Raw genomic sequence first — 14,948 nt, 5'->3', positions numbered from 1 at the left:
AGTGTGAAAATTACAAGATAATTTCAATCCTCCCTAAGGGCTATTATAGTGGTATTTTTTCTATTCCTATCAAGCAATTTTGGTGATCTTTACTTTTGTAGTAATTCTCATGGAAATTAATAATGTATAGAAATTCCAGAAAAGTAAAAGCAGGTTTTTTCTACATACGTATAATTTCTATATCTATGTAAATCTAGAAAACACGTGGTAAATACATATTTCTAGAATTTTTCCTAGGAGTAAAATGAATTCAGTGTTTTTTTATAGTGATCCATATTGCTTTGGATTATTCTATTAATATTACAGTTTTTAAATTATTTTAGTTCTTGCCAGATCAACATTTAAAATCTATTATGCAGATGAGGAAACTGAGGCAGAAGAGGCAATCTTACCTGATAATTCAGTGTCACAGATGAGACTAGAACTCGAAGTTTTTGATTGCACCTGTTTTCTTGTTGGATTCATCCAATGACTTTGTGTGGTTTCTAATGGTAAATATGAGGGGTTTTTATTAAGTCACTGAGTAACATGAGACAGCAATTTACAAGAAGGGTTAAAACACAAATGCACACATTGGATCATTTCCAGCATCAGCTACTGAGCACCTGTCACAATTCTCTAGGGTCAGATGGAGCCTTTATCAAGTTATGAAAAGTCCCATATCCAGTTTCGTCTCCAGCATCACCTAGGCCCTAGCTTGGCACTGCTCAACCAAATGACACACTTGCAATGCCAAAGCAAAGTGATTACCTAAATAATTTAGTTGAGTCTTCTCTAATCCTATACAAGAAAACTTTATAGTAACTCTAAGTACTATTTTTTACTCACTCAATGCAGTCATGTAACAGTAATCTGCTATTGAACTTTTAACATTGAGCATGAAAGGGTGCAAGATTTTTAAAGAATGTATTCCTAGTTAACATAAATCAATAATGTCAGTCAAGATGTTCAGAAAGTTGGTTTATTTGAAAGATATCAAATGGTTCTGGATGCAAACTACAAGACATTTTGAAGATGTCAAAAAACCCTAGAGATTCTCAGCCCTATCATTTTGAAGCTATGCTTTTTAGTATTTTGAATTGCTATGAAATATTTTCAATTATCTTTTGTTCCATCTCAAAATATTTTTATCTTTTCCTTTTCTCATATTTTGTTCTGCACTAATAAAATAGTATCTCTATGAGCAATTTTGCTTTTATATACAGTACTATGAAATAAGAACTACCCATTGTTTTTAACATTTCCTTTTTGATAATGGGTAGCAGAACAATGAATATAACTCATTCAACTTTAGATCATTGCTTAATGAGATGAAACAAAACACTCTTTCAGTAGGTTTTGTCATTGTGTGTGCATGTTTTAGGTTCAACATTTCATGTAATTAACTCCAGCAGGTTCCAAGACTACATTTAAAACATAAATTCATCAGAAAGTAAAATTCTATCTCTGTGAAACTTTTCCTCAAATATACGCCAATTGTATTTTTTACCTTCTATTGGGCTTTCATAATGTTCACCCACTGATTCATTTATTTTGTCCATTCACTCACAAATATTCCCTCCCCTCCAAAAGATGCATGCAAAAGCTCTAGCACTACTGTGTTGAAAAGAAATGATGCACAGGTGCTCCTGATGGAAAAACAGCAGTGGGAAATCTAAATCAAATAGAAATGCCAAAATGTTTTAGTAACTCAGGCAAAATTTCAAAGGCCAAGAGTGAGGTAAGTGATAGGGCTTTCTAGCTTGCCAGACCTTCAAAGGGATTTCGGGATGAACAACTCGATGCTTTGGGGAACTCCTTAGGGAAGTAAGTATATAAATGTCAGAGCAAGAGGGCCTAGGTGCTATGGCTAAGTGTGAATTTTACCCTGCAAACCAGGAAGAGCCATTAAGTTCCAAGAAGAGGAATAAAAGGACCAAGCTTGAATTTAATAGGGTCATTAGGCAACAGGGTGGATGCTGGAGGATGCATGGAGCATGGGGCAAGGAAACAATAGCTGCTTACCCCACTTATCTGGGCGTCAACTGAGGCAGGAAGAGGGCAGGGAGCAGACACCCGACCACCTCGCCACAAGGGGTCCTTGATCAGCAGCATAAGCACTGGGTTTGTCAGATATACAGAATCCTGTGCAACACCTCTTACCTTCGAATCAGTATTTTAACAAGCTCCTCAGGCAATACGTATCCCTAGGAGGTACCACTTGCATTGATAATACAGTAGGGGTAGTTACTAAGGGAAAAATGTCACTATGTTAGGTGTGGTCAGTTTGAGGTGCTCTTGGAACATCCAAGGAAGCTGATCCATAGTAGGTGGGTATACGCATATGGAGACGGGGTTGAAGTCTGGGTTGGTGATGCAATTTACCATTTATTAACCTGTTAGTATTTGAAGTCATGGTCCGACCCATTCCCTGGGATTTTTCCAGGAAAAGCGTATCATTAGTCAGGCAGAGGGCTTAGGAGCAAGCCCTAAGAAACACCATTATTTCAAGTCCGTACGGCAAAAGGTACTCCACAAGAAACAGAAGGAACTTCCAGTGGTAGGAATAAACAGTGAGGAGTGGGAGGAAAGTTCCAGTGGCGGGATGCTCAACATTCTCAGTTTCCAGAAGAGGTCACATAAGTACAGACAAGAGTCCATTGGATTTGGCAATCTTGATGTCAGAGTAAAGCTATGGGTGGAGGTTATTTCCCATTAAGTTCTTTCTTGACCTTAGTATGTGGGGATGTAATTTAGTTTCTGCTTTCAAAGTTCAGATGAGTAGATAAGTGAGAGGAGCTTGGTATGGAGCCAGTTTTGCAATTGTTCTCTCTTCCAATAGGATGGTAAATTCTTTGAGGAATAAGGAAGGCACATAAAGATAAGTAAGACCCAGTCCTAATGCTCAGTTTATAACAAATAAGACAACTGTAGTACAAGATGGGGCATGTATTATAAAATACCATAGGGATTCAAAACAGAAACACACCGTTTCTAGACAATCAGAAGAGGCTGCTTACTTCTCCTCAGTTGTGAGCACAGAAATATGCACATACTTAATAAGTAAACTATATTAGTTGCTGACTTTTTCTCACAACAAATCTGGTAGATTGTTGAAAAGTCCCATTTATTCCAAAATCCAAGGAAACTTCAAACTCATTCATGAGATATTTATTAAAATAACACATTTAGGGAAAAAAATCAATACAATGTATACATCATTACCGAAAACTGTATACCATCATACAAAAAAGGATTTTATTTTGGGAAAGCGATTCCTAATTTATGGCAAGTTTTACTGTCAGAAGTAAGATCACAAAACAACACAAGCTAATTCAATCTTAAAGGCTGGCATGCTGAGCAAGGAATGTTCTTATTCTTTGTAGAAGCTCCTTCTTTACACTGTCAGGTACCAGGGCTGAAATACAAAATATAAGAGTAAGAATATTCCAATTAATATATGTCAATTTGAGATATATTTTATTCAGGATGACTAATCCATAAATTTATTTATAATTTACTTCACAAATAACCCTCATGCTTTAATAAAAAAAATAGATAAATATCTGAAAAAATAAAGTATCTTTGCAATTCATTATTTGAATGAACTATCCAGTACTGAAATACACTGCACACTGACAACATGGGAAAACTCTTTAAATTAGGAGTAAGAAAGGCATTTTTTAAACATACAGGCTGTAAGAAATTGATAATTTTAATTCAAATGCAACATCAACTTAATAAGCTTGGTCAAAATCACTGTTAACAAGCAAGACAAAAACTGGTAAAACATTTTTACTGAAAGGGGCTATCTCTCTACAATTTCTTCTATTTGATAAGAAAAACATCAGCAGGCTGATAGAAAAATGAGTATAGCAGATAAAGAAAAGGAGAAGTACACAGTTCTTGAACAAAAAAGGGATAAACCTCACAGTAGAAATGAAAATTAAAACCACATTGATAATATATATTACCAATCAAATTGGTTAAAATTCCAATAATATACAGTGTTGGCAGGACTGAGGGACAAACTGGCAGTTTCATGTTAGCTGGTGGGAGTGTAAACTGGTACAACATTTTTGGGAAAGTAGTTTGGGAATATTTTATATAAATAAGCACACATACTCTCTGACTCAGCAAAGATGCGAAAACACCACAGTGGTTATATTTCCTGTATTTTTACTGTTTGAATTTGAACCATGTCACTGTATTATCTATGAGGAGTCCTAAATTAAAAAGGAAAAAAAAAAAAGCCCTGTTGTTTGAAATTTTAATATTAAATGTCAGTAAACAAATACACATTATTGTTGTTCCTTTTTTTGGCTATTAAAAAATAAGGGCAATAGAGAATTAACTAACAGTTCTAATGTTATTTGCTTACATCTTAGGAAATGGAAAGCTTCAGATATAGTCCAATATTTCTATAAAGAATTCCAGAAGTCAGTACACAAATCAAATGAGACAGATACTTTTCTGTATAAATTATTTAGTTTAAGCCTGCCTAGAAATAAAGACTACATAATTAATTCAAGTACACTGGAAATGTGATCAATATGTCCATTACATATACTTTTAGTTAAAGTTATGGTGTTGGAGAACAGATCAGCTGCTCTGGGGTTGGGGACAGGGTGAATACAGAGGGCCAGCCTGAGAGAGTTTCAAGGCAGTGGTGGCTACATGAATTTATACATGTGTACAAAATTCAGAGAATTGCACACTAAAAAAAAGGTCAATTTCACTGTATATTTATAACAATAAAAGGCTTCTACTTGTAACTGTAAAGACTAAGCGCATACAAGAACAGATTTACTTTCACTTCTCTTATGCTCATTCTCCTGCATGGGCGCTACAGGGACTGATATTTCCAAGACTACAGCGTTCACGGAGAAAAAAAGGACAATTTCTACCCTGTATAGCCAGTTCCTACGTAACGGTAACAGATTAAGCATCAATTACAGAAGGAAAATAAAAAACAAAGTTAGGAAATATTATTTTAAAACATAAACTCATGGAGAGGGATAATAAATACTTTTGGTTTGTTTTTTCTTTTTCCTTTTTCTTGCCCTGAGACCTGTGTGAAGAAAGAGTCAGGTGTTTGTAGCTGCAAGTAGGCCAAACATATGGTGGGAAGGTCCAGGGGCTTCCCTACTCCTTCCCAGCAGGTAAGCAGTTCAGGGAGCTAGCAGTCTCCAATAATAATTTTCAAACTTACTTTTACACTTAAAATTTTTTTTACTGTTTTTCTTTTTTTATGTCAGAGACAGAGAGAGAAGGACAGAGAGAGGGACAGATAGGAAGAGAGAGAGAGAGATGAGAAGCATCAATTCTTTGTTGCGACTCCTTAGTTGTTCATTGATTGCTTTCTCATATGTGCCTTGACTGGGGGGGCTACAGCAGAGTGAGTGACCCCTTGCTCAAGTCAGTGACCTTGGGCTCAAGCCAGAGATCTTTGGGCTCAAGCCTGCAACCATGGGGTCATGTCTATGATCCCACGCTCAAGCTGGCGACCTCGGGGTTTTGAACCTGAGTCCTCTGCATCCTAGGCCGATGCTCTATCCACTGTTCCACTGCTCCACTGCCTGGTCAGGCCTACTATTTCTATGTGACAAAACAAAAGGTCATCTAATTTGCCTGCTTCCACTTACACTTTCTCAAAATAAATGAAAAAAATATAGCTCCATCTGAGACAACAATATAATGTAGTTCCTGACAATATTTATTCTATTACATCAATGGTAATATATTTCCTCTCTGTCCTTTGCCTTCAGTAAACAAGACATTAAAAGAAGAAATGCACTGGTTGTAATGTGAATCTTAAGTATGAATAGCCCTCAACATGGAATTACAGCACTACCAAATTCTTAGACATTAGAGAAGACAGAGGTTGGTTTATCTTTAATAAGCAGAAAGAGAGCGGAGCAATGACTCAGGGACAGGAATAAAGCTCTGACTTAATAAATATTTAAGTGAAATCAGGCCATATCTAATAAGTTTATAAACTTTAGCATCAGGTACTATTTGCCTCTATAAAATCACATATTTTAAAAATCATCTGTCTTAACAACCCTATCAACTTATTTGCATACTGTTTTAGATTACAGAAACATTTCACATCTCTTATCTCACGTTACTCAAAACCATGCCAGAGAGGTAGGAAGGCAATTATAAGTCTTCCCAATGAGAAAACACCAAGTACCCACATAACTTTGGAAATGTTTTCCTTGTAGAAAGAAGGACAAGTAGAACCAGCGAGAGAAACGATCCCGTCTTTAGCACACGTCTCTTTTCACACAATTTGTATTCCTCACCTCTGCCTTTTGGTGTGATTTCAGCCACCAAGTCATCAACAGTAACGTGTTCTAGTCCTTTTTCTTTAATTACCTCTTATGCAAAAGCAAAAAACAAATCATATCATTTAAAATCATTATCTGTAAGAAAGATTTTCATAGAGGAAGGGTTAAGATCATGTTTTTAGAGTGCAGACTGGTCTTTAAAAAAAAAAAGAGGACACTTCTTTTTTAATGTGTATTTAGTTCAACTTTAAACACATATTCACCAGATAAAATCATATACGCCTGTTCATCTCTCAGCTAAAGAAATACAACACAGTATGAATTTGAACTGTATGGTTAAATTTAACATTTGCAAAGAGCTGGAAACACAACTGCACAGATCTTACTTCACTGTAATCATAGTAGCTCTTATATTTATGGAGGGAAAAAAGCTATTATTTGTGTCCAACTTATAATTTCATAGCCCAAAATGAAAATATAGAACTCTTTTGCTCCTCTCCTCTCTAGACTGGGCCACGGAAGGAGAAGAAAGTAGTTACCATTTACTGAACATCTCTTATGTGTTGGACGCTTTACATCATTTCAGTCACAATAATCAGGCAGGGCATTTTCCTAGTGGGTTGGGAATGATCTTCACTTCACAAGTGAGGCAACTGAGGTGTAAGGATGAAATAACTCATCCAAACATGAGCTGAAATACAGCTCTAGTCTCCTACCAGTGAAGAAGCGGGACTTCAAAGTCTATGCTAGTACTAATTTGTCACATTCCTTATTAGGGTTAATGTTATAGATAAATAGCTGCCACTGTCATTATTACTTGTAGAAACCCTACAAAACAATGAGAAATCACTAAAAATAACCAAAATGCTATTATTATACTAAAAGCTGAGCCATAATGGAGGCTCGTTTTAGTGACGTGTAATCTATCTACTGGTGTCATCATCAATATTAAGCAATATTATAACTCCCATTCTACATTTTAAAAAATAAGTAGACCCTGACCGGGTAGCTTAGTTCAGTGGTGAGATTCAAATAACAACCGGTTCTCTGCTGTTTTATGTATAAAAAAAAATGATATAATGGAAAGTAGTTTATTATTTCATGCAATTTAATACTTAAGAATAATAAGAGGTACACAAAATTAGATTATAAGAGTTTTTAAATATTAATAAAAAAATATTAAATAATACCTGACCAAAAAATACAAGTTGTCACCCCCTGGTTGTTTGGCACTTTTTCTCTTTATGTTACATGTTTGTTTACTGCAGTAACAAACATAAGGGAATTAAAATGCAGTATTTCATCAAAGGAATAATGAGTTTTATGAAATGAATAAATAAATACTACAAGCATAGTTCCATCAGAGTTTTTTCACCTATGGATGGAGTGAATATTACTATAGGTGGTTAGAATATGCTATTGTACAGATGAATGTTAAAAAAAATAAGGAATGTAAATTTGTGATTTCCACATTAAGTGACTGCCTAGGCACCCACCTTAGAGAGAACCCTGATTACAAGTGCCATTTTAACCAGTTCGCTGAACTCAACAAAAAATTAGGTATTGGATCTGCTAAACTGGTGTGAACCGGCTGAATCCCACCACTGGCTCAGTTGGTTTAGAGCATCATCCCGATACTCCAACATTGTTGGTTCGATTCCCAGTCAGGGCACACAGGAGAAGTGAGCATCTGCTTCTCCACCCCTCTCCATTCTCATTCATTCTCTCTCTCTCTCTCTCTCTCTCTCTCTCTCTCCTCTCCCACAGCCATGGCTTGATGGGTTCCAGCGAGTTGGCCCTGGTGTTAAGGATGTCTCAAGCACTAAAAATAGCTCAGTTGTCAAGCAACAGAGCAATAACCCAGATGGGCAGAGCATTGCTTGCTGGGCAGATTCCAGTGGAGGTGCATGCAAGAGTCTTGTTTCCCTGCCTCCCTTCCTCTCACTGAATAAAAAGAATCAACCAATGAATGCACAAATGGAATAACAAACTGATGATTTTTTCTCTCTCTCTAAAATTAATAAAATTTCAAAAATAAATATAATTTTCTAAAATAAATTTTTCAAAACATTATTAAAGAGACATAATTCCTATCCATCTAACAATCAGAAAGTGCTCAATTTGTTAAATTAAAATATATTAGGAATAAGTAATGTTTCATTTTGAATAGGAACACTGGAAAAGGTCCGTACTTTGAAGCCAGATAAAATCTTACCTCGCTTATTTTAAGAGAAACACAAGAAAATTTCTAAAAATTTAGGAATTAGGTCTATGTATTATCCTAAAGAGGAGTAAATTATTACTATAAGTCAATTTTCAATTTCTTTAAAATTATGTTGAGCACTTAACATACCTTTAAAATACTGACTGTAATTTTTCTAGTAAACCCCAAATCAACAAAGTTGAGAGCACTGGAGTTAGCTTATCTTCTAAATCAAACTGATTACCTTTACAGTGTGCCTTCAATTGATCCTTCCAGCCACATTCAATTAATTTAGCTCTCAGCAACTCTTTGAGGCTGTTGAAAAAGAAGTGTTTTCAAATTAAACTATGACAATGTACGATATCTTACGAATGTTTGAATCAAAGGTTCAATCCTTCAATTAAAAACTCCCTGCCTTCCAGTCACAAAACTTGAATTGAACCATGGCTAAATCTTGGTACTATCATGAAACAGTTTAAATAGTTCTTTGATCTTATGTGAGTCATTTAAACTCTGGCTCTCATTCTATCAGTAAGATAGAAGTGGATAGGACACAACACATCTGCAGCTCTACCGTGGCCTGCTTACAGACCATCTATTTCCCTCCACCAACAGGAATAGTGCGGGTCTGTACAACTTCTGGAGGGTATTATTTGAACTTGGAGCAGCTACACTACCAAACTCTTCAAACTCCAGAATCCCTTCTCTACCCACAGATTTCTAACCTTCAGTTCCCTTACTTTACCACTATTTCTCTCTCTCAAAGACTTCCCCTTCCCTTTTTCCACTAACCTCCTAAATTATTCATCAACTATGTATTTCATTGAATCTAACACTTTCTTCCCCATGTTTTAACAATTCAGTAATTGGCATACCTATCGTAATTTATTTGGCAGGGTTTTCTTGTTTCTTATTGGTTTTAAAAAAAGTGTATAAGGTGTATATTGCAACTAATGGCATCATGGATGTAATAAAATATTTTCTTCTCAGTACTTTCTCATTCTTTTGTCATACCCACTCTTAACAAAACCTCAATCTTCAACCTAAACCATCTAATTTCTCAGCTTAAACATGGCATAGTACAAACCAAAATGCTCATCTCAGTATTTAATCAGGTCTTTCAATCTTTTTTGTGTGTGACAGAGATAGAGAGGGAGACAAAGAGAGGGACAGATAGGGACAGACAGGAAGGGAGAGAGATGAGAAGCATCAATTCTTCATTGTGGCACCTTAGTTGTTCACCGATTGCCAATTGCTTTCTCATATGTGCCTTGATGAGGTGGGGACGGGGTCATGAGTGACCCTTGCTCAAGCCAGTGACTTTGGGCTCAAGCCAGCAATCATGGGGTCATGTCCATGATCCCACGCTCAAGCTGGTGAACCTGGATGCAAGCAGGTGACCTCAGGGTTTCAAACCTGGGTCCTCTAAGTCCCAGACCGACACTCTATCCACTGTGTCACTACCTGGTCAGGCAGGTCTTTCAATATTCACAGGGCCCAAACCCACTCATGCTTCCCTCCAACCTCAGCCTGTTCTCCTTTCACAATGGCCACTCCATTCTTCCGGTGCTGCAGGCTAGACAGCATGGTAGCGTCTTTCACTCAGCAACTTTGTTAACACTACACAGCCAACCCATGAGGAAATCCTATGGTTTCCAGTTTTTACATATACACCTGCAATCCAGATGGTTTTCATCATCTCTGCCATTACTACCCCTGTGCAAGCTACCAGCCTGTCTTGACTGGATTGTTACCAAAGCCTCCTAACCCGTCCCTCTGCTGCTTCCTTGTCCATTTCCATTCTCCTCTCCCTGTTTAAAACTCTTCAGTGGCTTCCTAATCTACTTGGAATACCTTCAAGTCTGCTACAGCCTAAATCAGTGTTTTGTGTTTTTTTTTTTTTGTATTTTTCTGAAGCTGGAAATGGGGAGAGACAGTCAGACAGACTCCCGCATGCGCCCAACCAGGATCCACCTGGCACGTCCACCAGGGGCGACGCTCTGCCCCTCCAGGGCGTCGCTCTGCCACAACCAGAGCCACTCTAGCGCCTGGGGCAGAGGCCAAGGAGCCATCCCCAGCGCCCGGGCCATCCTTGCTCCAATGGAGCCTCGGCTGCGGGAGGGGAAGAGACAGAGAGGAAGGAGGGGGGTGGGTGGAGAAGCAAATGGGCACTTCTCCTATGTGCCCTGGCTGGGAATCGAACCCGGGTCCCCCGCACGCCAGGCCGACGCTGTACCGCTGAGCCAACCGGCCAGGGCTAAATCAGTGTTTTTTGACCAGTGTGCCATGGCACACTAGTGTGCCGTGAGACATGGTCAGGTGTGAGTATAAATACATTTAGAAACTATATTATTAACTATATGTATAATATGTACTGTGTTAGAGTGTCATTTTGGTAGGTGGTGTGCCCCAGGATTTTGTAAATGTAAAAAATGTGCCACGGCTCAAAAAAGGTTCAAAATCACTGGCCTAAATGACCCTCCATGATTTGTCCCCTGCCCAGTTCCGCCCGCTTTCTCCTTTCCCTCTCCCAGTTTAGTCAGTCTCATTAGCTTCCATGTGCTCCTCAAAATGCCAAAAAGCTCCTGTCTCAGGACCTTGGCTCTAGGAGTCCTCCCATCTCCCTCATAGCCTTCAGCTCTCTCACCAGTGAAGTCTTGTTTTTTCTATACAAAGTAACATGACTCATTATTCTCTGCTTTGTTTTTCCTCTAGAACTCATCACTACCTGACATATTAGACATTTATTGTCTGTTTCCTTCCATTAGAATGGAAGCTCCAAGAAAGGACAGACTTTATTTTGTTTACGACTATAATTTCAGCACCTTAACAGGACACAGCAGGTGGCAGAAACTCAGTAACTGAGCTGCATGAATGAAAACACAAATTAAAAAACAAAAAAGTATAATCCCCTATATTCATTATCAGCAATACTATCTTCTGTTTCCCAAGGCACTTTTCTGGTTTCTACCTTCTTCCTCATTTCTGATTTTATTTAAAAAACAAAAAAACAAAGTTCTTTTTTCCATTTTGCTGTCTTTCATTTTTAACCCAATATAATCTTCTAAATACAGTGTGCACGCGATCTCCAATGCTTCCAGTCTGTCCGCCACCCTGCCAGAATAGCATTCCTGAAGTGCAAATGTGATCTAGTCATTCCCCTTTAAAAATCTTTTAATGACTCACACCACCCAAGGATACAATCAACAACAGATGTTTCTGCAAACCCACCACCCATTTTCCTGCCTTTTTTTGACAGGAAAAAAAAACCACAAGAAAAAAAACCCTTTCACCACTCTCAGTGTAAGAAATTCAGAGAGGGCAGTGGTGATGGAAATGTGACCAGGCAAGGTGACTGTAACTAGCCTATCACCTAAGTAAGATGCTAATCAAGCTAGGACTTTATCAAAAATACTCGAGGGAAGGTAGTCTGTGCCAGAGGAATACACATTTTTAACCACTAACATCTGTAGGTTGACCCTGTTTTAGAATAAAGCCAACACAGAGAAAAGCACTACTGAGTGAGAAAAGAAATATTCTTAAAAACTTTTGAGTGCCTGGACCCAGTGATGCCTGAAGCAATTTCAAGCTCTAGACTTTCTAGTTAGATGAGCTTACATATTTCCATTGGTTAAGCCAGTTTCTATCAATTTAAATTAAAAAAATTCTGACATACTAAATCTACCCCTCCCATCCACTGTTGCAGCCACAAAGCTTTTACCCTTTATCTTCTAGCTTTAAGTCTGCACTTCCCTGGAACATTCTTACGCTGTAATAAAGCTCTGTGACTGCACATTCTGCTCCATCTGCCTAGATTGTCTTGAGAACTGCTAATCCTTCTTGACCCTCTGAAGTACCTCTTTTACTATTCTGTACTAGACCTTAATTGATCACCTTAACCTCCAGGTAGAGTCAAAAGACCCCTACTATTCCTTCTATATAAATTTTTCTCACAATTTATCGACCTGCTTCTGGAGGCCTTTCTTGATTCCTCAGCATCTCCTTCGTACTGTCCAATCCTTTTATTCATTTTACAAATATTTACTTGGCCAATTATGAGCTAGGCATGATACTGGTTATACAATGGTATTTCTGCTGTCAAGTAACTTATATTGAAGGACACAAACTAGCAAAGTAGATGGTCACAATACAATGTGATTAAATGTTTAGACAGAACAAGGTATTTGGGAGTTAACAGATACTCAGAAGAGATATTTAAATTAAGACCTGAAAGATGCAACACAAGTAGCTAAGGATTAGGGGGGAAAAGACAGAATTTTTCAGGAAGTAGGAATAGTACATAGTACTTTGACATTAAGAGAGTCTGGTAAGTAAAATCTGTTCTATTATGTCGTTTCCCTGTTAAAAACTGGGTAATCTTATGTCTCCAATTGTAGTTATTTGTAAATTTCTTGCTATTACACAATCTTTGAGAGAGATTCATTTTTTATTCATATTTTTAATCACCTACTTCCCTCCAAGTCCTGCAATGTTAAACATACCTACTTTTCGTAGATGTCAGGAACTGAAACTTTTGACAATCTCTTTCCGTAACTCTTTCCACTGACAACAGTTTTGTTCTTTCATATTTAGATTCTTATACATAACTATAATTTAAAGGTGTTAATTGCAACTTATTAACACAGTCTATTACTTACCGTTCTCTTTCTCCAGTTTCTATCAACTTTTGGTTAATCGCTGCTCTCATCTGCGCATCTTTGTTCATCTTGCTAACCTGAACATCAACAAGTATTTTCAGATATAGAACATTTACAAAGCATTTTCTTCTAAACCCTCTAGGCAAGCATCTAACCATGTTTAACATTTAATCAAATGTAGGGGTGATAAATTTCAACAACGTGTTAAGTGTCGTTACTCAGTATTTACTCCATCCCAAGAAGTCATACTGATGAATTCAGTTAACAATCTTCTTCCCCCATATACCCTTAATTGAGTCTTTAAATAGTAATTATTGTAACATTTACTAAATACTTAAATGCTTGGTACTGGGCTAACACATTGGTTTTTATCTCTTTTAACAAGCAGAACTTATTTTTTTATGTATTAACATATTTATATTTTACAGATGAGGAAACTGAGGCACTGAGATAGAAACTGGTGAAGGCAGGTTTGGAACTCACATGCTCTGACCCCAGAATGCCCCAACCCCCACCCGGGGGGAAACTTGAACAGCATATCGTAACTGCTAATCATTTCTGTACCTTAAATGCATTCAAACTTTTGGGGAAGCCATAATATAACCTAAGAATCAATAAAAGATTAAGCATTGTTGGTGAAAAATGAAACTTCAAGATCAACTTCTAAGTGCTTTACTTTTCGCTAGGATTTATCCAGAATCCCAACTACCAAACTAGCTGTAAGTAGTGTCTGCTCTTCATCCGAGACTGTTGGAATAAGGGAAAAACAAATCCCAAACTAATTCCAAACTTGGAAAGTTCTCAATTTTCAGTAAAAACAGACAGCCAACACCAAAATGGTGCAGAAAGAAGTGGAAGGTTAGGCTGTAAAATCTGAAACGCGCTGACATAACTTCACCTAACCTGTCACTAACTGCAGACTCCTTCGGTCTTCTCCCATCTAAACCTCTACGGAAACTCAGACTGGCAGTGAGTGTTTAGAGTTGATTTCTTTCTTTTTCTTTTTTTGAGTGGACAGGAAAAAGGAGAAGTGGAGAGAGAAAAACTAAGAAATGTCTGCTTTTGTACGTGGAAGGCTAACGTTTTCAAAATAATTCTAAGGTCTGGTCAGTCCCATTCCTAGAATCTCGAACTTCAGCTCGCCCCTACTGGGCGGATAGTGACCTTGGACAAGTCAATTCGTAGAAGACCTCAGTTTTCTCACGGGTAAAACCAGGGCGCTAGGGGATCCCTCCCAGTCCAGTCATTCTGGGGAAAGCAGAACAGGGCGGAGACAGCGGGAGAGGTGGGCGGGGAGGAGCCGGGACACAAAGCGAGGACTGGCTGCAGGCCAACTCCGGTCGCACGCCCTGTCGGAGAGCCCTACAGGCCCGCGAGCGCGGGTCAGGGAAGCTAAGGAAAGACAGCACATCGAAAGGAGCCTGGGCTGGGCCCGGGTCCCGGCCCTGAGGACCACGGGCATAGCTCACCACCATCACCGCGGGCGAGGGCCGTCCCTTCCCAGCGACGAAATGACCCTTGCGCTGACGACCGTTACCTACCACACTCTTCGGCTGCCCGGACTTAGACCCTCAGTAGCTCGGGCGCCTAAGCACACAGAAAGCTAGAACACGCATTTCCGGGGCGGGGTCTCACCACCCTGCCTATAAAGTGAGAATTTAACCGAGCGCGGGCCGCCTCCTGGCCGCTTAGCCCTCTGGGTAAGAGAGTCCAACTCCTCCTGTCGCGCGGGAGCTGGGTCCCACTGGAAACTACGTAGCCCAGCATGCAGGTTAACTTCCTCCAGGGACTACATTTCCCAGAAGGCATTCTGCG

At 38.6% G+C, this 14,948-nt stretch overlaps 1 protein-coding gene across 4 annotated transcripts; it reads right to left on the bottom strand.

The window, feature by feature from the left end:
* Window positions 1-2,341: 2,341 nt before the first annotated feature.
* ENY2 (ENY2 transcription and export complex 2 subunit) lies at window positions 2,342-14,756 on the bottom strand. 4 transcript variants are annotated; one of them, XM_066379359.1, is made up of 6 exons: window positions 14,603-14,748; window positions 13,698-13,737; window positions 13,134-13,210; window positions 8,720-8,790; window positions 6,288-6,362; window positions 2,342-3,397 (listed from the first exon to the last, which is right to left on the bottom strand). In XM_066379359.1, exons 3-6 carry the CDS (start codon window positions 13,199-13,201, stop codon window positions 3,321-3,323), a joined length of 291 nt encoding a protein of 96 aa, XP_066235456.1. In that variant the 5' UTR covers window positions 13,202-13,210; window positions 13,698-13,737; window positions 14,603-14,748; the 3' UTR covers window positions 2,342-3,320. The 4 variants fall into 4 exon arrangements, with proteins under 4 accessions (XP_066235456.1, XP_066235458.1, XP_066235457.1 ...); XM_066379361.1 differs by having other exon boundaries at window positions 14,675-14,713; XM_066379360.1 differs by lacking the exon at window positions 13,698-13,737 and having other exon boundaries at window positions 14,675-14,756.
* Window positions 14,757-14,948: the final 192 nt, after the last annotated feature.

Source organism: Saccopteryx leptura, chromosome 3, assembly GCF_036850995.1.
Source record: "Saccopteryx leptura isolate mSacLep1 chromosome 3, mSacLep1_pri_phased_curated, whole genome shotgun sequence".
NCBI classification, from domain to species: domain Eukaryota; kingdom Metazoa; phylum Chordata; class Mammalia; order Chiroptera; family Emballonuridae; genus Saccopteryx; species Saccopteryx leptura.
This window is presented reverse-complemented; position numbering and strand designations above follow the sequence as displayed.